At 40.8% G+C, this 27670-nt stretch overlaps 2 protein-coding genes across 4 annotated transcripts; one reads left to right on the forward strand and one right to left on the reverse strand.

The window, feature by feature from the left end:
* Positions 1-5263: 5263 nt before the first annotated feature.
* Positions 5264-12432, reverse strand: gata1a (GATA binding protein 1a). Of its 2 annotated transcripts, XM_048254042.1 has the most exons (7): positions 12387-12432; positions 10494-10585; positions 8137-8382; positions 7197-7724; positions 6812-6957; positions 6380-6505; positions 5264-6128 (listed from the first exon to the last, which is right to left on the reverse strand). In XM_048254042.1, exons 3-7 carry the CDS (start codon positions 8348-8350, stop codon positions 5841-5843), a joined length of 1302 nt encoding a protein of 433 aa, XP_048109999.1. In that variant the 5' UTR covers positions 8351-8382; positions 10494-10585; positions 12387-12432; the 3' UTR covers positions 5264-5840. The 2 variants fall into 2 exon arrangements, with proteins under 2 accessions (XP_048109999.1, XP_048109998.1); XM_048254041.1 differs by lacking the exon at positions 12387-12432 and having other exon boundaries at positions 10494-10667.
* Positions 12433-17861: 5429 nt separating this feature from the next.
* On the forward strand, positions 17862-27434 carry si:dkey-13a21.4 (uncharacterized protein LOC494576 homolog). 2 transcript variants are annotated; one of them, XM_048254043.1, is made up of 5 exons: positions 17862-18248; positions 18643-18769; positions 26024-26245; positions 26340-26465; positions 27042-27434. In XM_048254043.1, exons 1-5 carry the CDS (start codon positions 18193-18195, stop codon positions 27135-27137), a joined length of 627 nt encoding a protein of 208 aa, XP_048110000.1. In that variant the 5' UTR covers positions 17862-18192; the 3' UTR covers positions 27138-27434. The 2 variants fall into 2 exon arrangements, with proteins under 2 accessions (XP_048110000.1, XP_048110001.1); XM_048254044.1 differs by having other exon boundaries at positions 26340-26461; positions 27042-27134.
* The last annotated feature ends 236 nt before the right edge of the window (positions 27435-27670 follow it).

Raw genomic sequence — 27670 nt, forward strand, 5'->3', positions numbered from 1 at the left:
TGATAACAGTGATGTACCATTCAACTGGCCCGTCACTGTCGTAATGAAAGATGTTCCAGTTTTACAACTGCTTACACACATTTTCAAAGCTCTGTCTTTTTCTCAAAGCTCTACACACAAATCCAACTATTGCTCAAACAAAATACAAAATATGTCATATCTTCTGTAAATGAAACACTGCATTCAAAATATTATAAACACATCTCAAAAGCAAGCATTTGCCTCACATTGCAAACACTTTTGTCATATAATTTTTGGATATATCATGCACTCACTCTAAACCTAAAGCTGTCATGTCTTTCATGAGCTTCTATGTATATTTCCATTCAAGAGGAAGTACCGGTAATCTGCAGAGAGAAGTCAAAACATACACAGTAAACAAGCAATATTGAAACCAAAAATATTTATATTTGCAAATAATTTGCTGTTGTGAATATTGAGTTGCTGTTGAGTATTGCACAGCACGTAGGAAAAAAAGAAAGCAAAATACAACAATCGCCATATGTAGTAGGACCAAAATCAAGCACATTTTTGAAGAAGCTGAATTTCCAAAGAATGAAATTGACTGTGTGTGTGGGAAAATGTTTGATGTTACTTTTCTCTGGTTTCCTGTAACCGTCTTCACTGTCTGTGACCTATCATGCTTTTTGATAGGTTCATTTGTTTAATTTAAGTAGGCTACTGGACAGTCAGTGTTCAGTTGAAAGGTAGAATATACACTGATCTCCTCGGCACCTCTAATATCAAAGACAGGAGTGCTACTCCCAAACGGTGCACACTCTTGAAAAGTGTATACCTTACCTGTGCTATAGTGACCTGTACCCACAATTGCTGAGGTTCTGAATAAGTCATACATGTAAGATCAGACACTGCAGGACAAGAAACCAAATGGAAGACAATCCTTTAGGCATGTACATTTTGGATTCTGTAGTTTCAAAACATGGCATATGCATGCACAAAGAGAATTTTTCATCTTTGTAATCTTTTATTTTGGTCTATGGAGAAAAAAAAAAGATTCAGAAGCATCTTTTTCCGGTAATTAACTTTCATGAGGTATTATTCATGAGTTGACTAAACTGAACAAACCAAGGCCATGCTAAACAGACAACTTCCATGCAAGATCATGTGGACTAGAAACGGAATCCATGACCTTGTCAAGGGCATGTCAGACTGGCTATTGAGTCACAGTTTATAAATCTGTAATATTATGATGAGGAGTTTAAATTGGCATTTCAGAAACACACTGGGACAGGGAGTGCCAGACTGAGGAGGAACATAAACTGAGGTACTTGGCTGTAACGGATGCCCTTGAACCCAAGACAGACAGAACCTGTGGTTTTCTAATCTCTCTCTGTCATTCGGAGCTATTTCCCCAGTTTTGCAACCACACTCAGGGCGATGCAGAGCCTGCAGCCACACAGCGCCAGCCTGTTCAAACACAGTGACGTGTGAAAGCAAGTCGGCCTGACCAATAAACCCCAGTGACCACCCTTGTAGTCCAGTCATTTTAGGAGAAAGGGTTGAACAAATTGCAACACAAGCAAACTTAACTGATACAGTATTTTTCTCACGCAAATAGGGGAAAAAAATTAACCTTCACATATCACCATGAAAATTACTGAGTTGATTACTTACATCAAGATAAACAAAAAATGTATTATAAGTTTTTTGAAATTGTTTGTTAACATGGGCAAACAGGGCATAATGTAATTATGTATAGCTAATGTATAGTGACCCAAAACTAATTGCAACATTTGACAAGCAAATTGTCCAAGCCATGGAGGAAGATAATACATGTCTTAACTGGTATTATATCTCATCTAGAGGGTATATGCTTATAGAAAATATATAGTTTATGGTGTTTAATTTGTTTTGCCTGGACAGTATAGGCCAAAATGTATCCACTTTACACTAGATTCACCTTTACAGAATAGAGGGCAATATATTGTGCATGGCATAGAGGAAGATGGGAAATGTCTTAAATGGTGTTATATCTCCTCTAGAGGGTATATGCTTATAGAAAATATATAGTTTAGGGTGTTTAATTTGTTTCCCTTAATAGTGCAGGCCAAAATGTATCAGCTGTTCACTTGATTCGCCTATACAGAATAGAGGAGTATCTGTTATGCATGGTATGGAGGAAGATGGGACATAAGTTGATTGATGCTATATTTCATGTACAGTGCATATACTTTTAGAATATGTATAGTTTTGACTGTTCTATGACTTTGGTAAAACCATGACCCATGCATAGGCATGCATTGTTAATTATTAATCTTAAACCATATTTATTAGTATAGCATTTTTGCCAGATGTCACAACAATAGAGTCACTTGGAGGCTAACTGCAGTTATCCCATCTGCACCCTTCTGTTGAATTAGGACATGATCATGTCCATCTTCAACTTTGCCTTCACAATTTTCCTGCATTCACTAACATAAACATACTGTGCTGTCCGATTATTGTTTTAGACAAAAATTGTGCAAAGTAAAGGGGCATCATACAGGCCCCTCTGATTGGACAGACAGTATATCAGTCACCCCTGGCAAGAGGTCAATTACTATAAGACTTGCAAAATGATGGACTGATACTTTAATGTGATATACTGTATGTTTCAGTGACCTCTAAATCAGATTACGTAAACACCAAAACCACTTTCCTAGGCTGAATAATGCCTAACTATGTGTTTGTACAGATTACACATTGTGGAACACTTACATGCAAAAAACCCACTTGGCTCTATTTAAAGATTCAACAACCATTTCCATTGATTCAAAGGGCCACAATGTAAAAATAGACACCAATTTTGCAACAAACCAGTCTGAAATAAGCCAAAGGAATTCACTCTTTGAAAATAAAAGAATGTTCCTCAACAATGCAAGATTCTAAAATTCCATGTTAAGTTAGATGGGGTCAGATATTCTTTAGAATGTGAATTCTACAACATTCTAATTACAGTTTTGTCAGTATTTGCTGAAGAATAATGCATAAAACAACCCTCATTTTAACATATTTCCACCAACTGGATTTTCATGGTCTTTTACTTTGGTGTAAAGATCACCAATTGAAATATAAAAATGTGAAAATAAATTCTGTTGCAATTAGTTTTGGGTCTGACCTTTGCCTGGACTATTAGCTCTGTTGTGATATTTATAAATTAACTATACGTAATTACATTATGCCCTGTTTGCCCATGTTAACAAACAATTTCAAAAAACTTATAATACATTTTTTGTTTGTCTTGATGTAAGTAATCAACTTTTCATGGTGATATGTGAAGGTTAATTTTTTTCCCCTATTCACGTGAGAAAAATACTGTATAGGCGCATGAATAGGGTATATTTGGGTCTTTTTCGAAACTTTCCCCTATTGGGATTCTTCGGGGCTTTTTTTCCCCTTACTCAGGACATATTGAGGATTCAAAATCAGTTAAGTTTGCTTGTGTTGCAATTTGTTCAACCTTGACCCCTATTTTGGCTTAAAATGACTGGACTATTGGGCCCTATGAGAGCGAGAGAAAAAGCGAGAAGAACTGTCCTCGTGCAAATCATCACACAACGAAACCAAGTGGGCAAATTATCATATTCAAAACTGACCCCTGCCTCACATGGTAGGAATGTTTCTTTCAGTATGAGATCTGCTGCGAGTCCGAGAGAGGTGAGATTATGGAGAAGGCGGCTGGGGTGATAATGGAGTGTATCTGTGATTTGCCACGTCCTCTTAAGTGTGCTTTCAAGCAGAGACAGGTGGTGATTAGGGTCATCATAGTTATTAATTAATTACTATTCAGGAAAACTTGAGCACGTCATTGGTGCAGTCTGGCAGTGCAAATTTCTGGAGCGAGATACTGAGTTATTTCATTTTGTCTGATTGATGACTGCATGGTTATGATGTTTTGATTCAGAGACAAAACCTCAAGTTCTAATCCACATGAAGTCACATTCCTCAATAACACTCACCAACAACTGAATAAAAAGTCCTCATTAGACTCTGTAAATATACATTGTCACATTATCAGTGGAGTGGGTTTAGTTAAACTCATTTCATTTAAACGTGGTGTGACATGGCAGTGAGGCATTCCAACAATTCACATTTTGAGAACCTCATTTTGTATTTTATTGCTCGTTGTAGTAGAGAATGGTATTTTTTCCCCTGAAGTCTTTTGAGGTCATCTAACCGATGCACGGGGCCTATGCTATGGTGGGTGTACCTGTGCACCAGGAGTGATGTAGCATTTGTGAGTGAGTGCCTGTTTGGCTGCTAGTTGGCGTTTAGAGTGTGACACTCCAATGATAAGCTATCTGTGTCTCTGCAGACACTGGACTCGGAGACCCCTGCTCCACTACAGGGCAGGAACGCATCAGGACCCCACGGCACATTTTAAGGTCATGGCTCCCCTCCAACTGGAAACTCCAGCTGACAATAGAGAACAAGAAAAACACCTACTGGGTGCATTTGTTCATGAACTGGTCTGGTGACATGTCTGTGCAGATGGAACAAACAAGGACTTGTTTTAATCACTATTTCATTTTGTCACGTCATTTTAATTCCAAGTAGTCTATAATCTAATTAGTCACACCGTAAAGGTCAAGAGTCACAGTAGAGTTAATTCCTCTGTGTAGTGACACTCTATGACCTCTATGACTTTTATACATCACTTTAAAGTGGTGAAGTGTCTACAGTGTCAATAAAGCAGAATCATGCGCATAGCTGTGTCTATCTAAATTTAGCACACTTGGCACTGGCGCGATGCTTGTTAAATGTTTAGTCACTTTCCGACAGCTTTATGGAAAGTGGTGAATTTGCATGTCCGGTGCTCCCTCATCCTAACCGCCTGGCAGAGGCCTGGCGCTGGAGACACTCAAACAATGACACCATTATGGGGCTCGTGGGAGTCATGACAATGTGCATACAGATAGCCTGTGAGCACCGCACCTGAAACAGTGCGAAAAATGTAAATGACATTTACACATTGAAAAAAATGGCAAGCTTTGAGGTCACCCCAATCATTTGTATAGAACTTAACTGAAGCACTGTGGCAATTTTCTGTGGATCCGTTTTCTATTCTCATTGATCTCTGTGTGTGTGTATCATGTTTCGGTAGTTTAAAATTTCAACAAAACACCCTTTGTGGTCTTCATTGTTTGATGAACTGTTTGACACTGACCAGAGGTTAATGTTTTTCTTGTTGAAAAATGTAGAACTGAGGTGCATAACTGGGAATTATGCCTCTTAATCCTTTTGTATGAAAAGCACAAAACTGTTAAGGTATATCAATATGTTATTAATTCAATCAACATTCACAGCTTTTTCAAAGATCAGCACTTCATATTTACAAAAATATATCAATGTGATGTATCCCTGTATGCTTTCAATATACTTTAAATATTAAATGCTGGCCTACATCAAGAACATAACAAATCGTTCACAAAACAATATTCATATCTGCATTTCACAGTCTACAGTGGGAAAAGGCTTTTATACATATTTCTAAGTGAATGACTTCTTCATTTGTACATTGTAGAAGTAAACATATTTGTCTTCCTTTTTAAAAAAAATGAATCTTTAGGACAAGATGAGATCATATCAAACTGGCAAACTCCATAAAATATTAAGCTTCACATGCTTTGAAAAACAAATGTGGAAAAAAGTTGGTAGAATAAACATACATTCACCCCTCCAGAAAGCCCAAGAATGTCCATCCAGTTTCAGTGTATGGTCTTCAGTGGGCCTATAGTTCTCTTAATGCATTCATCTGTGTACATAGGCAGCAGATGGTGTGTGCTCTCATCTGTGTCTGTGTCCACAGTCCTGATGCTGTGCCCTCCTGTGTCGGCCCTTCACACCAGGGTGGGCACCATGCCCGAATTTGGGTGGTGGGAGTACGGCAGGCTGGCTGAGGGGTGCAGGCTGGCGCCTGGGTGGAGCAGGTGTGAGGGGTGGCCGTAAGACAGGAGGGGCCCCTGGGGGAGGGAGTAGTGGCCCCCCAGGTCATCATGTTGGGGTCCGTTGACCAGGTCAGGATATGCATCCATGGGAGCGTTCTTCTTGCCCTTCTTGTTTTTGTTTGACACTTTGCGGTTCCGTGTTTGAATGCCATCCTTCTTCATGGTGAGGGGTCTGTTCACCTATAATGTATATGGTCAAAAAAGACCTTTTAGTGGTTATTTTAATGTAAATACACCCACAGTGATTATTGGCAATATTTTTAGATATGCCATAACAGTAATCCCAGTATTAAGACTGACTGTATGTGAAGTGGTTGAAGTTGTGATAAGGGTTTGTCTAGCCACAGCCAGTGGTAATTACAGTTGAAGCAGTAGTAGAAATATGACACTTTTATCTTCCAAGTGATAAGTGATAGTGTTTTATCACTTACATTATGCAGCTTGAAGTAGAGGCCACAGGCATTACACACAGGCTCGCCATTGGCGTTGCGTCTCCACAGGGTTGTAGTGCTGGTGTGGCAATTAGCACATTGAGTTCCTGCACGCTTGCTGACAATCTAAGCGAGGGGCGGACAGGCATGTGGTCATTACTTTTCAAAACACGTTTGCTGTTTACATTTAAAACCTGTACCTTGGAAAGGGTATGGCATGGTCATGCAGGGAAGGGATGAGTCATTAATATCCTTTTTGCACTTTTCAGAGGTTATGATGCAAGTGCATATATTTTGCTCTGGAAAAGGACAACTGGTATTACCCTATTTAGATTTATATAGCATTAGCTACACTTTAGTGTACACTTCTGCATCTGCTCTTGATGCTTGAACTGAAATAAACTGAAATCTGCTTTAATTCTATGTCCATACCAATCTCTTCTTTGGACGGATGAGAGGCCTGTTCTGGCCGTTCATTTTGTGGTACAGTCCGCAAGCATTGCAGAGGTAGTGGCCGGTACCATCTCGCCGCCAGAGAGGGGTGGTAGTTGCTCCACAGTTCACACACTCTCGAGCTTCTGTTGAAAAACAGCAAAGATAGACACATGTGCTCTGAGTATACAACATAGATGCGCGCACACACTCTCACACATACACAGGTATTCATAGCATACACATGTTTGTGTGTGTGTTGACATATATACATACCTAGACAAGTGACACACACACACACACACTCACAAATATATCTTACTTGACAGTGTCTGACAGTACTAGTATGAGGGGGAGTCTGACAGTAAAGCGAGCACCAGATTACCTGGTGGGGACAGTCGCATCTTATTGCGCAATTTGGGGGAGTAGGCCGAAGGGCTCATCCAGGCCCCAGGTGAGGAGTAGAGGCCCGGGGAGCTGTAGTCCTGCTGAGAGTTCATATAGGAGCTGTAGGGTCCCAGGAGGTGGGGGGAGGGCGTGTACATCCCCCCAGCCGTGGAGGTCAAGTTGAAGAAGCTGCCCCCGGTACTGGTGCCGGCACCACTGCCACCACCCCCTCCTCCTCCTCCCATGGGGCTTAGCCGCTCGGCCTTCAGGGCCTCCTGGAGCCTGGGGCTCTCCTTGCCGTCGCGGCCCGGCGAGGGGAAGTCCTCCTTGGGGGAGCTGAAGGAGGAGGTGGCGCTGGTGGTGTAGAGGGAGGCGGAGGGGTGGGAGTACAGGGGGGTCTTGGAGAAGGGCCCGCTGGCCCAGCCAGACGAAGAGGGATTGTAGGGGGAGCTCAGCGAGTGGCCCCCTGGCCCGTCCAGCCACTGGATGTTACTCAGGAGAGAGGAGGAGGAGTACACCTGCCGCACTGGGGGATGAGGAGGTGTGTGTGTGTGTGTGGGGGGGGGGCAAACAAAAAGTGCATTAGGGGAAAGAAACAGTCCACTCTCAACAGTGGTCCACTTGAGTGGTGTATAATTGACCATGATAGAAAACAAACTGCAGAAACTACCACTGAAGAGAAAATCTCTCAAGACAATAAAATGAAAAATGAAAAGGACTGCATATTGCTACATCCACAAACCAACCGTGAAAGCTTGAGGTCTCAGTCAGTATGAGTCTGAGGTCACAGTCTGAGTAAAGCTACTCTGCTGGGTGTATGAGGAAATCTGCCTTAGACTCTCTGTGTGTGTGTGTGTGTGTGTGTGTGTGTGTGTGTGTGTGTGTGTGTGTGTGTGTGTGTGTGTGTGTGTGTGTGTGTACGTGTGCATTCGTCTTACCTGGGCTGTGTCTGTAGGCGGCGGAGGGTCGGCTCTGGCCCCCGCTGGAGAAGTAGGAGGGCAGGCTGGTGAAGTCGGCCTCAGACGTGGAGTAGAAGGCCTCGGCCTCGTCCCCTGGAGGCAGCAGGCTCTGCTCCGCCGAGAAGGGGCCCAATGGGTCTCCGCTGACCAGTGACGGGGACACCCAGCGGGACTGCTCTGACGAGTTCTCCATCGCTTCGACAACAAGGGGGTGATTTCCTAAACCTTTGGGAAAATAGCACCCCAATGGGTTTCTTGTATTTGTGACTATTTACTAGACTGACAGAATTCTTATATGATCTTGCAAAAAATGTATAATCACCATATTTCATTTGTGGCAGTTGTAAAGGTGGTTACTGTATATAAAATATTTCTTGACCTTGGTGGTCGAGAGAAATAGAAGTATCTACACCTAGTTTGAACCCACATCGATGTGCTTCTTATTCCAATCAAAAGAGCTATGGTAGTTTATTCAACTACATGGCTGCCTTAAGCTAGCTAAGTCCCTGGAGTCTACTACCGCATCAGAGGAGCTGCATGGAAGTCTATCAGAGGCCACAATAACTGTTGGTGCTATTTTTGTGGCCCTGTGAAGTCTAGAGACTGTAGAAAAGGTATTCCGACTGCCTGGGTTTCTCAAACTTCCCTTTAGAGATCCTCATTTGCTTGTGGCCGAAAGTCGGCCCTAAATATACCTGATCTTTTGTGAGCTGCTGATACTATGCTCTAGCAGTGACCTGTCCCATGCTCACTGGTGTACACCCAAGTCTGAAAAATGATTGTGCATGATCGTGGAATGTTGGTGATAGCCCCAACTGGAAATGCCTGAATGTAACGGTAGATAATCACTCATTCAAAAACTCATTAAAACTAATTTTATCTGTTAACTGAGTATAACTGAGAGTGAATCACTAAATGTAATGGTTATCCTGTTTTATTTGTTTTTGCCGTTATTTCTATTAATAATGCCAGCAGTAGGCCTATCTGAAATCTAGAGCCAAATTTAGAGAAAATTAAGAGGGCAAAAACTAAACCAAAAAAATGAACTTTAGACTGAGAATTCATCGAAACCGAGATTAACGGTCATATCTGTACGCATTCATGATAACAAGGAAAAGAGAAGAGAGATAGGTGTGTGAAAATCAGATAGGCGAATTATTATTGGACTCACATTAACTGTCTTATCCATCTAATTATTAAAACGGACTGTCATAATCCATCTTCTGATATCTAAACTCCTCTCTTTTCTCTAAATACTTTTATACACATAAATGAACAAAATCTTGGTGATAAATATGCATTTACTTCATAGAGTTCAGTAGAAGAGTGTGAAGCAACACCAATTTGCCACATCTAAATGCGAAGCAAGAGAAACTATCAAATACATTTAGCTCTTATCCCGGAACCCTTCAACACCCATCCTCAACCAAGTGATACCATGACAAAACAGACAAAGGGCAATGTCACAATATGAATAAGGAGATATTCATTTCGGTTAACCATTCATGGTATTTATCTGTATTTCCTTCTGTTATCTCAACTTATATTTGTTTGACTGTGAATGAATGATTTAAAAATGTGTTTTGCTACATAAAGGGTGAATATAGGAATGTATTGTCATGATGTTAGTTGCTCTGAATTTACTGATAGTCCACACATATGGGACTTCACGTAAATGACGTATACATGTAGTCTTTAGTTTAACTGCACATTGAGATGATAAATAATTTATTTAAAGATGATATAGCAAATATATTTGTAATAAATATTTAATAATAGTCACTTATCTGCCTGAAGCTATAAAATAAATGTGTAAAATCATACATTAAATGCTGCCTGATGTCTTTACCTTTTATTTTGCATATGTAGTCTGCTACACGCACGGTGTGAGAGATCACTCTTAGTGCTGACAAACTATGAAAATATGTGAAGTAACATTAAGCTGCGCTGCCAAATCACTGTTTTTCTTTCACAGTAAGATAGAGTAAAATTTCAGCTTATTGTAGATCCGAAGAGATATTAAAGCAGTCCTCTTTGCCACCAAGAGCTACCCTATCTTTCCTTCCTCAAGATAAAGAGTACCGTGCACCATGCACACCATGACTATGTTACAGTATGGCTCTGTTTAAGCAGCCACACTGTAACTTAGTCATGATGCTCATGCTGCACTATGCACAATGTTTTAAAAAGTCCTAGATGGATATACTTGCTCCTTTAAAAGTGCATAAAAATCTGATTATATGCCATTTTGTAAAGTAGTTATTTAAAGGTTGTCCTATAGTTGCATTTGCAGAGTGAGTCTCAGTCATAGCAGCGCTGCAGTAGAATTCTCCTACCTGGTCTCCTTTCACAGGGTGGGCTCCTACAGGTGAACTCAGGTGCGCACAGGTGAGCAGAGGCTCTGTGGCCAACACGCTTACAGAAATGCCTAAAAGGGGGGAGTGCACAGTGAGTGGCAGGACTGGGTCTCTTCACTGGATGGTTTATCCCCTGTGCTCTCTGTATGACACACTTGGTTTAAAGTTGGAGGGAAGCCTTGGGTTGGGTGGAGATACAGTTTTCTTTTTTTTTAATTCGGTATAGAAAGACACACCTCCTTCTGCAATGTTCCTTGCTGTCAAACATGAGCTACAGCATATCTATTGGACACGGTGTCCATTCTATTGCAGTGCATGAGTCTTTATTTACAATGATGCCCTGCACACTGTTTATGACACTTTTCATGGATACACTTTAGGCCTTCTATATTTCTACAACAAACCTCAATGAATATATAAAAAGGCCCTGAACTTGCTTCAAAAGTGTATGATTCTAGTTCAACTTGTAAAGCCTGCATGAGTGTTGCCGTCATATGCAGTACATAAAGGGATGGGATTGGGAAGTTAGAGCGATGTGCATGGAGCTCTTTTGTAGGCAGGTCTGGCGGAGCAGAGAGCTGCTGTTGTGAGATAAGTTGCTCCTGACCTCAGACAAACCCAGGCAAAGTATGCAAAACAATTCAGTGGAACTGTAAGCCATGGCTTTACTTTTATACCAATGAGTACTAACCCATTTGCAATGTAACAGGTGGTTTTGGGCTAAGATATGTGTGAAAACATCATTCAGAGAGTATAATCAACCACGTGTGATTTGTGACAGCAATACAACAATAAGCTCTATGGAAAAGTAAGAGGGACATTTAAAACAAAGCAAATAAAACATGCAAAATGACAAGTTTCTCTGTGGCACAGTCCCACACAGTGTAGGGGGCTGTGATGCAAATTCGGACAAACGCTGCAATCATGGAGATACTGTTCTTAAACACACTCCTTCTTTTCTCTCTCTCTCTCACTCTCTCTCTCTCTCTCTGTGCCAGGTATGGGTTTCAGCTAACCAGAGGCCTCAGACATTTGGTAGTCAAAACATCTGGAGCTTTCCACCTCCACTGTTCATTTACAATTCTCAGGGAAATTAGGACTAACTGTGTCTGGTCAGGCAGAACCTGGGCACAGTATGTGCATGGCTATTGTGACGGCTCATTTTCATATTGCCATAGAGGAGTTCATGAATTCAGAACGCCTGGCCCTTCAGTAGCGCCACCACAGAGCGGAGAACAGATATAGTGTTGACTGTATGGCAGTGTTTACAGTTTATAATGATTAGGCAGATGTTTTGGATAATATTTCTCAAAATTGCTTGATACCCAGAACCAGGGTTGTGCAAAATTCGAATTGCAATTCTGTTTCCTGTTTGCTACATCAATTGAAATGCAAGTGAAATTCAAGAATTGAATTGGAATTTAAGAGCCAGTTTCAATTCAATTCTGGAATTTTGCACAAGCCTGCCCAGAAAGGGAGGGTGTGTGTGTGTGTGTTTGTGTGTGTGTGTGTGTGTATACTGTATGCATATGTCTGAGTGTGTGTGTGTGTGTGTGTGAGAGAGAGAGAGAGAGAGAGAGAGAGAGAGGAAGACAGAGTGGGAGGGAGGGAGGGGGGGGGGCACAGGGAGGACAGTTGGTCTGGAGTAAGCAGCAAGAGTGGTTCAGGGATGTGGCGGGTGTCTCAGTAGGCTCTGGCTGCTGGGTCGTGATAAGACGTTATCAAGATGAGTGGAGAAGCCAGGCCACTGTACATACACACACACACACACACACACACACACACACACACACACACACACACACACACACACACACACTTATTCATGTATGATAATAGGAGATATTCAACCTGAATGATTAGTATGTTTACCTTTGTCAATATTCATCAGTACATCCATTCTGTAGGTTCTCTGCTCTCTCTCTCTCACTTTCTCTCTCCTCTCTTTCTGTGTGATGGGGGAGGAGCGTTATGACGGCCAACCTCCAATTCCTATGAAGCAGCTTTCTGTGAAAGCAGGTCTCTTATCTTTGTACCACAGCCAGCTGAGCAACTCTGTGTCATCAGAGCCTCACACAGTCTCTTTCTGACTGTCTCCCCACATTTGCATTGCTATGTGTGTCTCATCCTCAGTTTTTCATGTTTACCCTGATCTAATGTATCTGTACTGCTGTTGTGTTCTAGTGTACTTTCCCAGGTATGTCAGTATGATGTGAATGCAACAGAAAACTACTGTGTTTAACTGTAGTTTATGTTAACCCCTTCAAATCAATTCTTCTCTGTCTTATCCAACAGATAAGTATGGCTGTGTATATCTTCAGCCAAAAGGCCCTATGTTACGGAAAAAATAACTTCAGGGATCACACATATTACATCTCTTATCTCTGTGAGTGATACTGCCAAAAATATCACCACCTTCATCTCTTCACCTCCTCCTTAAGGCTCCATATTATTGGCACATAAATTATATGATAGTTCATGTGAAATCTTGAAATATGAACATATAACATTACTATAATATGTAATATGAGGCTTGTGTGCTTAAATGACTGGATCAAAAACAAGAATGGAAGAGCACTGAGGTGTGTCTGTGTGTGTGTGTGTGTGTGTGTGTGTGTGTGTCAGAGGAGGCTCCTTCATTGAGGAAAGGGAGGAACACCCTTCCTAAAATTTCAGAGAAAAATAAAAATATATAAAGTGAATTACTAATCTGATAAATTACTATTTTTAACACTTTGAATGAACAAAATCGTTCCCCTAGGTCAAAATGCCAACAGCACCCCCTATCGCAATCGAAAATTACTGTATGGAGGAGCTTCCTCCTCAAGCCCCTCATTGAAGTCCATTATAAACGCTTCGGACCCCAGTGGCTCGTGAATCACGTTGTTTTCAATGGCCAAGGGCGATAGGGGGTGCTGTTTTTAGCGGCAACGGTGCAAGAACGTTATCTGGGGTTAAGTGCCTTGTTCAAATGCACAATGGTGGAAGCCAAGAATTGAACCCACAACGTTTCTGGCTGCTGTATGCTAGCCTAGCTCCTTAGGTCAGACCCCCCCTGAGAATGTCAGAACAGCATTTATTGCACAACATTGCCAGTTAAAATGCTACATAGTACATACTGCTGCTATAAATGTGTCTGGGTAGGCGGCCTACATACTCTATTGTTCACATATGCCACCAACACCATCACAACCTCACATTTGCCACTAACGCCAATCAAGCGGACATTCCTTCCTCCGTTATTTTTTTAACCACCGGCCGCCACTGGTGTGTGTGTGCATGTGCGTGCCCGTGCGTGCGTGTGTGTGTGTGTGTGCGTGCTTGTGTGTGCGTGTGCACATGCATTTGAGTGTTACCAGTTGCCATACCAATACCAAGAATGAGAATATTTGCATTGTCGGTTGGACAGGGAAGGTCGACCTCTGAGGAAGGAGATTGTGGGTAAGGGAGAGAATGTCCACGTTTCAAAGCTTTGAAATAAGAGGATGTGTCTGCAACTTCAAAACCTCAGCTCCCATCACTGTATACAGAGGAACAAAACCCATCAGGTTAAGTTTAGACTCTCCCTCAGCTCACTATAGCAACACAATTCCACACACCAACACAAGCTAACACCTGCTGACATTTGTTTTCCCCAGTATCTCAATATGCAGTGACAGAATATATTTAGTCAAAATGCATGATCTCAAGGAATGAACCCCATGACCTACAGGAAGAGATCAGTCCACACACACACACACACACACACACACACACACACACACATGCCAAGACGTAACAGAGAGCTAGTGTGTAGGTTTTCATCCTCATCACTTTTATGGTTTACAGTTTATGGATCCACACCCTAACTGCCACAGGGACTTCAGGCACGCCCTCTTATTCTCTCCGGGGTCTTCTAATTTCAGCTAAAAGCACTAGGAAGAAAATGCAGAATTACAAAGCATGAGGGAATATTGTGTGCATCCATCCCTGGAGACAGGCTTAATGATAAGTACCTGAATTTTGCTAGTTATAAAGGCATCATATGTCCTTATAGCAACTAAATAACTATAACAATAAAGGTATGGCAAAAAAATGGGCATCAGTTGGTAAATGCTTTTCTCTGCTATGTTTGTGTACAGATTTTACACAACAGCTAGCTGGCCAGCAACCAAATTACGAGCGGCTTTTTCCTTGAAGAAAATGAAGGAGCAAATATTGTACACCCAAATAGTAAAATAATGTCTAAACAATACTTTGAGACGTAATGATACGTCTAGTGTGTAAACCATATGGTGGTTAAAGACATTTTTTTTTCAATTTCTGGTTGTTGTGGCTTTAGAGTTGAGTAAGCACACACACACAGGCACACGCGCACGCATGCATTGCACACATGTGAGTACCACAAGGAGCCCTTGTGGTCAACTTGCACTGTAAGGACCCAGGGGCCCTACTGACAAACTTCCTACTGCTACTCCCTGCTGGTACTGAGGGAACTCATGTTGTTAGTACTGCAGGGCCTGCAGTGTGAAGAAAGACCCAACAGTAATCTGAACATCCTGGGCCAAACAGTGAGCACAGCCTGGCAGTCCGAGGCCTCATGGAACTGGCCCTGCTGGCCTGTTGCTAGATCTAATCTTGGGGGAAAAAGTTCTGGACGTCGCTAAAATAATAAGTGGAGGTAATGAAAAGAATACATGTAAATGTGACTAGAGTCTGTTCTTCTAGTGTCTTACATATGGATGGTTTTTGCTTTGGTCCTTATGGCTCAGACGCCCAAACCTCAACATGGCCTCCATTTGAATACATAGCATCCTCTGCTGGTAATCCCCAGGAACTGTCTATAGCTCTCCAAGATTCCAACGAGTTGTGTTCACTAGAGTGTATGTGTGCTGGCAATTCTATGGCTTATATATAATATGACATTATGAGAGCTGGTATTTACTCAATGGATCTCAATGTTCTCACATTTGTTATCATATTTTATGACTGACAAATTTCTGGTAAAAAAATAAACAAAATAGTCTTATATTTCCAAAGTTTAATTTTAATAGCAATACTTAAGTTTAATGTGGATCCGAAAGCATTCACTTCTGTTTGGTAAACTGGTATGCAATTTCTTTCCAGAGAAACACAACTCCTAATTTTACAGAGAAATTAACTTTTCTTAATTCAACAACAGGTAACACTCCATAATAAGGTGCCATAATAAATAGCAAACTAGTAATTACCTAACCCTTTGTTAATATTTGTTAATTGTTACTAACATATCTATTTGGCACAAGTTAATAGTTTTTTAATGATTAATTAAATATTAGTTGTTTGCATAAAATCTGTATGTTAATGTTTTAGCAAATCTATTAACTAATATTGTATTAATATGTGTTAATAGTTAACTAAATGTCTTTTTGGCACTAATTAACAGTTATGTCTTGCATCATTTAAATGTTAAATGTTTATTTGCAAACTATATGTCAATAGAAAAGTTAATGACTTATTATTATTTAACTAATTGTTATTAAACTGTGCTTCTGCCTATCCCAATGTGAACTGCTCTCCATAGGACCCTTACAATAGATACAGTAGATAAATAGATAGATACTTTATTGATCCCCAAGGGGAAATTCAAGAAAAAAACACGGAGCTACCTTGACATGCTGCCACTGTTGTCAGCGCCGGAACCGCTTGCAATAAATTTGGTTAAGTTTAATTAATATATTAGTAGTATATAGCTATAAGCATGGGGTCCCTTATAAGTTGGTTAAGCTTAATTAATATATTTGTAATATATAACTATCAGTATGGGGGACCCTTATAATAAAAGTTGGTTAAGCTTAATTAATATATTAGTAGTATATAGCTATCAGTGTGGAGCCCCTTATAATAAAGTTGGTTAAGCTTAATTAATATATTAGTAATATATAACTATCAGTATGGGGGACCCTTATAATAAAGTTGGTTAAGCTTTATTAATATATTAGTAATATATAACTAGTCAGACGGTGAAGGGACTGAGACCAAAACTGGCTTATCACATTTATTCCTTTATTAAAAGTTAAAACAAAACAAGTTGAATGGGCTATATTACATGCATCATTCCTATACCATCGCTGTCAGCCCAAGGGAGACATGCGACATGGAATGTTCAGGTGCACAGAACGAGTTTATTAATATTCTGAGACTAAACACTCACAGACGTAGACCATACGGAGGTAATGCATAAACATAATGCTAAACTAAATGCACATTAATTTCCTGCTAGACTAAATTGCACTTTCCATGCACACTAAGCTAAACTACACTGAATTGCATGGATTGCTAGCGGAGTTTACAGCTAGTCACGTTAGACTCAGTGTGTATGAACCATAGGGTATGAACTCGTGGTCATAATGAAAACATTAATAAACGTTCTCTAAGTTGCTAGAATTGCACCCAAATCTTAACAATACATGTAAAGTAACATAATACAGGTGGTATATCAAAGTTTTCAACTTAAACAACATTTTACAGTTACAAAATTAAAACAAAGTGGGCAGAGCTTTATACATTCAACCTTTACAATGCAAAGCATACCGCTTCTGATCGGCTATGGCAACAATACAAGGACAAAACGCAGCAGAGATGCAGTATAGCGTTTCTCCAAAGGGGGCTCCAAAACACCAATCTCAATAAAGATGCTTAATTACGGCAAAAAACACATACAAACACTAAACTACATGTATAACTCTGTTACACCCCCTCCCCTGAATTTCACCAAATTCAAGCAGCAACCAAATAGTACTTCCAAAGCCAAAGAGTACACTACTTTCAAACACTAGACAGAGAGTCACCAATTACAGGACAGCCAACCACAGAGGTATCCAATAAGGATGAAGTGGAAGAAGAGGAGCGCAAACTCTCACACAACCAACCACTGGCAGTAGGGTGCCTTATACACCCCACAAGACCATAAAGCCATAAACCATAAATTCCATAAATTATCCACAAAGCTAATCAGAAAAGCTAGATAAATAATAATATGTCATTAACTTTTATATTAGCATATAGTTTGTAAATAAACATTTAACATTTAAATGATGTAAGAAATAACTGTTAATTAGTGCCAAAAATATATTTAGTTAACTATTAACATATATTAATACAATATTAGTTAATAGATCTGTTAAAACATTAACATACAGATTTTCTGCAAACAACTAATATTTAATTAATGATGAAAAAAACTATTAACTTGTGCCAAATAGATATTTTAGTAACAATTAACATATATTAACAAAGGGTTAGGTATAATTACTAGTTTGCTATTTATTATGGCACCTTATTTTGGAGTGTTACCCAACAACAAAATGGCAGATAATATGTGGAGGCTATTACCAAATAAGCACCACTGACTTGAGTAGAGAAATATTACAGAAGCCACACCTGTTTGTTTAGCTATCGATCCGTCATTTAAAATGATAACCTTGTTAAACATTACCAACCCGAAATACCTGTTGAACAGCTGGTACAGTAACGTTTGGAACACCTGTGTGAAGCATACAGCCGTTCTGGAATTAGACCATGTGGTTGATCTTAGATATATTATGAGCAACATATGTTACCATACATGGATTAAGGCACCCAGAAGACTGCATGTTACTCAATACCACAAATGTTGAGGACCAAAATTGGGTTGAAACTTGCTAACCACACCTGAAACATGAAGCCAGAATGGAGAAAACCACATCTAAAGGTGATCATGATGGGCAATTCTGGGTAAGGCATTTAAGAAGTCAAATAGAAACAGTTGTAGTACATGTTGATATATTTACAGGATATTTAAATGTTGTCTAGCAGATACAGGGTTTTTGTTTTGATTTGAATGATAAAAAACCAAGAGCATAAATAGTACTACCTCCAGAAGGACTGCAGAAGTGCAGTCCTTATTGCTTAGTTGTGTTTTTTTTATATTATATACTTTTAATTACTTTTTCTGTTGTTAGTGAATGTGTGTGTGTGTATGTTGTCTGTATGCTACTGTGACCTTGAATTTCCCCTAGGGATCAATAAAGTATCTATCTATCTATCTATCTATCTAGAAGTTTCTGCAGTAGGCCTACCGTTTAGCCTTTGACAGCAGCACTAAAGACTTCTCTCCTGTCCTGCTCAGTGTGGGAAAGTCCTCCCTCATGAATCGCTTTGTCAACCATCGCTTCACCAATCTGTTCCGTGCCACAATTGGCACAGACTTCCTCACCAAGGAGATCTCTGTGGAAGGGCGATCCGTGGTTCTCCATGTGAGCGTCAGCACGTGCACACACACACACACACACACACACACACACACACACACACACACAAGTCAAAAAGTCAAAGTCAAAGTCTGCTTTATTGTCAATTTCTTCACATGTCAAGACATACAAAGAGATCGAAATTACGTTCCCTAGTATCCCACGGTGGAGACAAGACATATTTTACCAATTAGGTCCACAGACAAACATAACACTCAAGTAAACAATATAAAAAGTAAAAAATAAGAAGGCACATACAATGAAGAAAATAAGAGCAGCAAAATTTGGGTTGAAATTTTGCAATTGTGCATACAGTAGACAGTCAATATAATAGTGCAGGCCAATAAATGGCTGAGGTAGTTCTGTTTGACCTAAGTATGCAAGTGGCATAGTGGTGCAAGTTATGTAAGAGCAGCAGAAGTGTGTTCAGAAGTGTTTTCAGGACAACAGGACAACAACAAGTTGCAAAGTGTGCAAGTGTACAAGTGAGTAGTGCAAGTGGAGTAGTGCAAGGCAGCCATTGTAGGTCCAAAGTCCAGGATGTTATGTAGCTGAGGGTGGAGGGGGGAGAGGGGGGAGAGAGACAGTAAATTTCACTATGTGGTTGTTGCTGTAGGTTGCAGTGCAGTCATGCGTCAGCAGGGTGAAGAGCAGCGGACTGAGCACGCAGCCTTGAGGGGCCCCCGTGCTCAGTGTGATGCTGCTTGAGATATTGTTGCCAACACATACTACTTGAGGCCTCTGAAAGAGGAAGTCCAGTAGGCAGTTGCAGAGGTAGGTACTGAGTCCCAGTTTGTCAAGTTTGCAGATGAGTTGTTGTGGTATTATGGTGTTGAATGCAGAACTAAAGTCTATAAACAGCAATCTCACATATGAGTCTCTTTTTTCCAGGTGGGTGAGGGCTGGGTGGAGGGCAGAGCAGATTGCATCCTCTGTGGACCTTTTGGCTTGGTATGCAAACTGGAAGGGGTCCAGGGTGGCAGGGGGGAATGGATTTGATGTGTGACATGACAAGCCGCTCAAAGCACTTCATGATGATGGGTGTCAGTGACACGGGGCGGTAGTCATTGAAGCAGGATGGAGCAGTTTTCTTCGGCACAGGTATGATGGTGGCAGCTTTGAAACATGATGGGACGATGGCTTGCTTCAGGGAAGTGTTAAAGATGTCTGTGAAGACATCCTTAAGCTCCTCAGCGCAGTCCTTCAGCGCACGACCTGGGATGTTGTCTGGGCCTGCTGCCTTACGGGTGTTGATAGCAGCAAGTGTCCTCTTCATGCTGTTGGCAGAGAGGCACAGGGGCTGCTCGTGTGGAGGGGGGAGGGGTCTTCTGTGGGCAAGTGCTGTTTTGTGCTTCAAAGCGAGCAAAGAAGTGGTTCAGATTGTTGAGCAGAGGGATGTTGCTCTCACAGCTCTGTGGCGCGGGCTTGTAGTCTGTGATGGCCTGAATGCCCTGCCATAGGCTTTGTGCGTTCCTGCTGTCTTTGAAGTGGGTGGTTATCTTGTGAGTGTATTCCTTTTTTGCTTCCTTGATGCCACGGGACAGGTTGGCTCTCGCTGTTCTCATGCCAGCTTCATCCCCAGCTCTGTAGGCTTTGTCTCTGGCCCTCAGCAGCCTGAGGACATCCCCTGTCAGCCATGGCTTCCAGTTAGCCCGAGTGATGATGTCTTTTGTGTGGGTCACATCATCAATGCACTTGGTGATGTAAGAGGTTACAGTGTCTGTATACTCCTCTATAACTGTCTGGTTGTTGTAAGTGGCTGCCTGCTTAAACATTTCCCAGTCTGTTGTGTCAAAGCAGCACGCACACACGCATGCATTCACATGCACATGCGCGCACACACACACACACACACACACACACACACACACACACATAGGGATGTAACGATTACCGGTATAATGGTAAACCGCGATAAAAATGTTGACGATAATATTTACCGTTTTCATTTCAAACATCATGATTATCACTGTTGATTACCGCGGTGTGGAAACCGTGTGTTTAATCCTTCCCAGCTTCATTCGAGCCTGCTTTTGAAATACAGTAGGCCTGGTACAATGGAACAAAACTGGTACCCTACTGATTCTGTTGTTTAATTGATGGTTTTAACTACAATTCGGATAAGGCTACACCTGATTTTAAAAGGCGGAAACTTTTTTACCGCAAAATGTGCACTGTATCATGTAGCCACTCTGTTTCTTTTTATGTTCACGTCCACATTAAATCCATTCCACTCAAGTTATCAGGACAATACAGTAGCCTAAAGTTTTATTTTGAACGCTTACTTTATCGGAGAGTATCGGCAGTTGGACCAAAGAACGTTCAAGGGAGAAAGTTGGGATTCTGTGTAAAATGTAAATAAAAACAAATATCTGCAAATCACATAAAGCTTATATAGTTGCAATAAAACATAGACAACATCAGAACTCACAAATTGTATATATAATTGGAAATATATGCTCGTTTTGAATTTGATGCCAGCCAGCAACGCATCTCAAAAAGGTTGGTTCATTTATCACATATTTTGTTATCAGGAAGGAATTTTTTACAGCAATTCTGTCACTTTCTACTTTTCTTGCAACTTTCTTGTAAAAAAGACTATGATTTTTAGATAACATGATGCTAAGATTCACACATTTGACACTAGGGCCTACTAGATGGCTACAGTAAAAAAAAACAATGGATTTAGTATTGTGCATTGTAGGTAACTGCACTGAAACATAAAAAGCATGCAGTTTTTAAAATGCTATGTTGAGAGCAGGTGCACATTACTGACTGTAGTATCTCTTAGATAGAAAACACGTGGTAGTGTTTTGCAAAAAATATCCACTATTGAATCAGATTCCCTATGGTTTGTTAAAGTTTGTGCATGTATAGAGAAAGTTTTATTTTTGTATTTTGAAATGTAAACTTAACTAACAAAATTTATTTTTCAGAAAATTAACTATTTTGGGAAACTGTGTGATGTAGGTGTATTTCTGTGAAGAGTTTAGAAAAACTGTTTTAAAGTTAGGTAAATGCTTGTTAACAATCGTAAAAGCACACATGATGAATATCTGATTTGAGCCTTCATTCAGAACACACTGCAAACACACAGGCAAACACAAACAAAAAACAACACATAAGTCAAGGCTACAGCGTAAGGCTAGGAAAGGGGCAGGTATAGCTCAGTGGAAAGTTTTTTTTTTTCTGTTATAGGTGCAGACAACTTCCACTTCTGTTTTCCCAAATTAGTATTAGATGTCTAACAGTAGTCACAAAAAACTGTCAGTAACACTTTACTTGACAGTATCAACATAAAAGTGACATGACACTGTCATGACACATGAATCCTAACTCTAACCCTAACCCTAACCCTATCCCTAACCCTAACCCTAACTTTTTATGACAAAAACCAAGTGTCACTTAATAACAGAAGCGTTATGTCATAAACGTTCATGACAGTGTCATGTCACTCTTACGTCTATACTGTCAAGTAAAGTATAACCAAACTGTCAAGGCATAGGTGCCAACTCTCACGCATTGGCCGTGAGACACACACATTTGATTAGTTTCACACACTCACACGCCACACCCCCGATTTCTCACGCTGAAGTGTCAACCCGGTCGGTCAGATGCCTGAAAAATGAGTTTAGCCTATCTATAGGTTATCTACGGTTAGATCTATAGATATGCTTTCAGAGACGGTGAGAGGGTTCAAGCTTTCAGAGAGGGTTATGCTTTCAGAGACGGTGAGAGCAGGGATGGATTACTGCACGGGCCTACCGGGCCCAGGCCCAGGGGCCCAAGGGGTCAGGGGGCCCTGAAGCCCAAGCCTTTGCATGTAATCATTGCCTCAATATCAACAAATCAGAATGTAGGCTATGAAGCTGATTGAATTTAGTATTGGCCATCCCCAAAATGCACCAAAATACAGGAAATCGCATCAAACAAATTTGACAATTTCTGGGGGAGGACCCCCAACCCCCCAATCCCACATATACGACAATAAGTGGGGGCCCTTAATACATCTGGGCCCAGGGGCCCGAAAGTTCATTATCCGCCCATGCGTGAGAGGGTTCAAGAGCACCCCCTGTCTGTGGAATTTTCTAAATGTTCTCTCATTTGCGATGCTACTTTAGAAGCCGTCCCAGGCGCATTCCCCCCGCATTTCCCCGGCTTCAGGTATGTTTTGAGTATTATTGAGTATTTTTCACGCTGAAGTGTCAACCTGGTAGGTCAAATACCTGGCAGATGAGGTTCAACTAAACTAAACCTATACATATGATATCACACATCAGGTGAACATGCGGAATCTACGCTTTCCAATGATATTAGCGCCAAGTTGCTGTGATAAATGGTTCGCGAGAAAATTAACATTGAACCGACGTGCAATTTAGGCTAATTATATTTGCATTTTGCACACAGTGCACAGCCATTACTCTCGGTTTAATATTTCACTAACCGTTCACACAACACGTGGCAAACCCAATATCACAATAAACAGCAAACCGTACCGAATACGAGGATATAAAGCATGCCTCTGTGCAATAAGTGGTTTCTGAGTAGGCCTAATCCGGTTTTGAAATTGCAGCACATTTCTACATAGCCTCATTGGGGCGAAATTATAATGTATTCTAACTATTTGTCAGTAGGCCTACATACATTTTTGTAAATTGCTCAGCCATAGATTATCCCACTGCATGGTTCTTATATTGTCAGGTTCCAGCCAATCCCATTACAGATAAATTAATATATTTATATTGGCATGCTTCCTAGTGACATTAATGCAAAAATATGAAGAAAATCAAATAACGAGACACAAATATTGATATAAAGCCTGACATAAGCCATATGCAAACATTCACAATATGCAGATATGGGTACATCCTGAAAAAGGAATAGCATGTAGGCTATAGGCTATGGCCATTACAATGACCAATATTATCTTAAATAAACTAGCTGAATAACATAGGTGACCACTTCTGCATAATTTCATGGAGTGCTGAAATGTACACACATTTTTGAACATTTCTGAACTGTGAAATGTAGCATATGTTTTTGTAGTTGTGAACTTATTGCAATATCACCATAACTATTCTACCTTTGTGTGCATGGTTATAATTCTAAAGTGCAAAATAGCTTAGGCTACAGCACAAATATTTCCATAAAAATAAGCAAGTCTGACCTCTGAATTTATTTTGAAAGTGCACCTGATTGATACATTTAAAAGTTAAAATATACAAACATTTCTTAAATTCTTACAAAACTCCCACCCACTTTTTAAAATTGTTAGTTTGGACCCCCCCACTTTTGCCGTGCGAAATACCAGTGCTGTTTTCAGCATCTGTTTAGTGCTTCATTGTCATTTTCATTGGATTCATCCATTTGCGCGTAAATCACTCATAAACTTTTTTTTTATTTGTTACACGCATTCTCCCATTCCTCTTCTGTCACACACACAGTGACAAGCAGTGATGAAGAGATCAGTCATCCCCCTCACTTTTGATAAGGTAAAAAGCCTTATAGGTACGCCAAACAAATAATAACCTATAGGTTTACTCTAGGCTATGTACTCTAGGCTCCCCATTAACAGCATCACATCACTAACCACAGCTAAGACTGCACAATCTCTATTCACTCTGTTGGATATCTGAAGCCAGTTTGTCTACTTAGATACTGTAAATCCTCAAATTATGGCTGGGGTCTTAAGACAAAGTACAGGCCTTTAGGGGCAGGATTGTATTGAGACAGCCCTTTATTTCTTATCTTGAGTTTTATTTTGAGACATCGTTTCTTGGAGCGGCATACTGGTAGGGCTTTAAAAGCATGACATTTTCGGTTTAGTTTGATATTTAATTTATTTTTGGACTGTTTGATTATTTTGTTAAATGTTGAGACTGATGGGCACTGAACTCTGGGGAGGTATTTGATGATCACTATTACGTTCCGTAAGTTGAAAGAGTGTCGGATTTCAAACAAACCATCCGCTTTCATGCTTCATTGAACGCTCAAGTGGTGCTGTAATGGAAACCTTATTGTGTAGCCAAGTAGCCTATTGAGTTATTTTTAAATTATGCATGATTTACTTTTTATTAATTTCGTAGGCTGGCTTTATTTTGTTATATAGAAGTATCTAAATAACCTGTTAAAATGTACCAGAATTCAGGAAATTGCATTCAGCAATTCTCCCGAAATGCCCCACCCACTTTCACAATGCCTCAGACGCCCATGGTCCTAGTAGTAGGCTAGATCCCTTTGATACCAATGTTCATTTAACTCTGGGACCCTGGTCCCAAGGATGGATTACTGCCCGGCCCTTCCGGGCCCAGACCCAGGGGCCCAAGGTGTCAGGGGGCCCTGAAGCCCAAGCCTTTGCATGGAATCATTGCCTCAATATCAACACATCAGGATGTAGGCTATGAATCTGATTGAATTTAGTATTGGCCATCCCCAAAATGCTAGCCTGACGAGCCAGACCCACATTCACCGTTCGCAGTGCTCAGTCCGAGGGGCGGGATAATCGGTTGTCTTTCAAATTCCTCTGCACGCAATAGGCCAGCACTGAGTCCCATGCGTTTTCCCACCAGCGGAGCTAGTTGGCTAGTTCAAACTTTTGCCATCTCAAAACAAGCTTAACTCGTGTCACAATGGAGTTGCTAGACTAGCCCTGGAAGCAAATGTAATTTGCTGCCGCTAGGGTGTGTCTAGATTTCTAAGCTACCAAAATGCACCAGAATACAGGAAATCACATCAAACAAATGAAAAACCCCCAAACCCCCCTTCCACATATGCGACAATTAGTGGGGAGCCCTTAATACATGTGGGCCCAGGGGCCCGAAAGTTCTTAATCCGTCCATGCCTGGTCCCTACACCTGAGAACCACTGATTTTTTTACTGTACGGTATGATGCTGAATGAGCCTAACAAAAATTTCCGCAGCAAAATTTTGGTTGGCCCCACCGAATCTCCAAGGTTTTTTGAAAAGTTGGCAGCCCTGCAAGGTAAACCCTGTGACCTGTGGGCATACTACTTTAACATGATTCAAATAAGGGACCATGAAGAGTCCACTAATATATCAAAATTCCACATTTTAAGAGCATCTGATTTATACATAAATTCTGAGAAAATAGCAAATAAGTCTTTATAGATTAGTTATATTATTAAATTAAATGTACTGCCTTCATAGCAAGCATTAATGAAGTGATTAATTCACTTGGCAATCCATGCTTCCCTGGACTGGTTTGCTGTTTAATGTAATCTTAAATGTCTTGCTCCTCAGATCTGGGACACCGCAGGTACTGAGAGGTTCCAGTCTTTAGGGACGGCCTTCTTCAGAGCGTCTCACTGCTGCCTGCTTGTGTTTGACGTCACCTCCACAGCCTCCTTCTATGCCCTGGACACTTGGCTTCACGAATTTCTCTCACAGCAGGTCAAGCCTCTAAGCCCCACTAACTTCCCACTCGTGGTAGTGGGCAACAAGACAGACCTGAAGAACAGGCAGGTTTGTGTACACACCATACTGACCAGCCGTCTCGTGATGTATAAATACAGTGACTAATCCAGCCACACCTAAATTACTCCACGGTGTGCCTAAGGTATCCAGAGAAGAGGCCCAACGATGGTGTCGGGTAGCAGGAGCGGATTACATCGAGGGAAGTGCAAAAGAGGACGTTAACGTGGAGAAATCATTCCATCAGGCTGCATGTGCTGCACTTCAGTATGTGAGTGTGTACCAAAGATTCTAGAGCGGAACTCTGTTCTAGAATCTTTGCTGTGTACTCTTAAAGGCTTTGTCATTGATATTGTGAAAAGTAATTCACATGCTACATTCAGCTAAAATCAGTGGTAGCCTACACGCAGGGATGGATTATTGAACGGGCCTACCGGGCCCTGAAGCTCTGTGTGAAGTTACTACTACATTATGTTCTCCACCCCTGATATCTGAATAGGCTCCCACAGGTCATACTGTGTGATAATCATGCTTTGTAATCAGCATATTTTATTCACAGCAAGATCTGTTGACCAGTCCCTCCAGAATTCTGCAGGCCTTTTTTGAGATTGTCTTGGGGAGGGGGGGCTTTTTCATGTCACTTAATAACAGAAGCGTTGTCATAAACGTTAAATCTGTTGACCAGTCCCTCCAGAATTTCATGGGCCTTTTTTGAGATTGTCTTGGGGGGGGCTTTTTCATGTCTGTGCCCAGGGGCCTAATGACTCATAATCCGTCCATGCCTACATTGGTGAACACAACCCATGTAGGCCTATATACTATTATAATCTAATATCACTCCCTGCAGTTTGAGGTGAAGGAGGACTCTGTGGACACCACTGATGGCAAGATCCAGATTAGTGAAAATCCGAGTGAGATCCGTCGGGATAAGTGCCAGTGCTGACCAACTCCGCCACTGGACCTGAGAGCCAGTTCTGCCAACATCAGGCCCTATCAAGACAAGCTGAGCCACATCACCAGAAAACAGCATGTCCACAGCAAACAGCACCAACAACATGCACTTAAAATGAATCTTTTTATTTTTTTCAATCCTCATCAGATTGGGTCAGAGTTTAAGGCATGACAACACAAACAGTGGTTTGCATGCATGTCTTCTTAAGACAAATCTATGTACAAGGGGGTATCTGCAAAAAAGGCGTACTACATCTATTCACAAACCATTTGTCTGTGTTCAAATGGAATAATGCAAAATGTAAAAGTTTAAATTGTTTTAATTTTCTGTTACAAAATTAATAAAAACAATATGAATTCAGATGCTTAATGAAGGACAGTATTTATATTTTCGTTTCAAATATTTCCAACACAAAAAGAGATGACTAACATGTAAAAACAACTTCTTCCTCTTACAGGTAATTATATAAAAAGGCCCAAATGTCTCATAACTTTTTTTATAGTGTGAATAGACTCCTTTACAAC

Source organism: Alosa alosa, chromosome 10, assembly GCF_017589495.1.
Source record: "Alosa alosa isolate M-15738 ecotype Scorff River chromosome 10, AALO_Geno_1.1, whole genome shotgun sequence".
In the NCBI taxonomy this organism is placed as follows: Eukaryota; Metazoa; Chordata; class Actinopteri; order Clupeiformes; family Clupeidae; genus Alosa; species Alosa alosa.

Bases quoted from the DNA above. Each gene is read 5' to 3' on its own strand.
- gata1a (XM_048254042.1), bottom strand. From the start codon at position 8,350: ATGGAGAACTCGTCAGAGCAGTCCCGCTGGGTGTCCCCGTCACTGGTC. The intron at 6,506-6,811 runs GTATGGACATAG...CCCCTCGCTTAG, and splicing joins TCCGTCCAAAGAAGAGATTG to ATTGTCAGCAAGCGTGCAGG. The intron at 6,129-6,379 runs GTAAGTGATAAA...TATACATTATAG, and splicing joins TCTACTTCAAGCTGCATAAT to GTGAACAGACCCCTCACCAT.
- si:dkey-13a21.4 (XM_048254043.1), top strand. From the start codon at position 18,193: ATGAAGCCAGAATGGAGAAAACCACATCTAAAGGTGATCATGATGGGC. The intron at 18,770-26,023 runs GTGAGCGTCAGC...CTTGCTCCTCAG, and splicing joins GGCGATCCGTGGTTCTCCAT to ATCTGGGACACCGCAGGTAC. The intron at 26,466-27,041 runs GTGAGTGTGTAC...CACTCCCTGCAG, and splicing joins CATGTGCTGCACTTCAGTAT to TTTGAGGTGAAGGAGGACTC.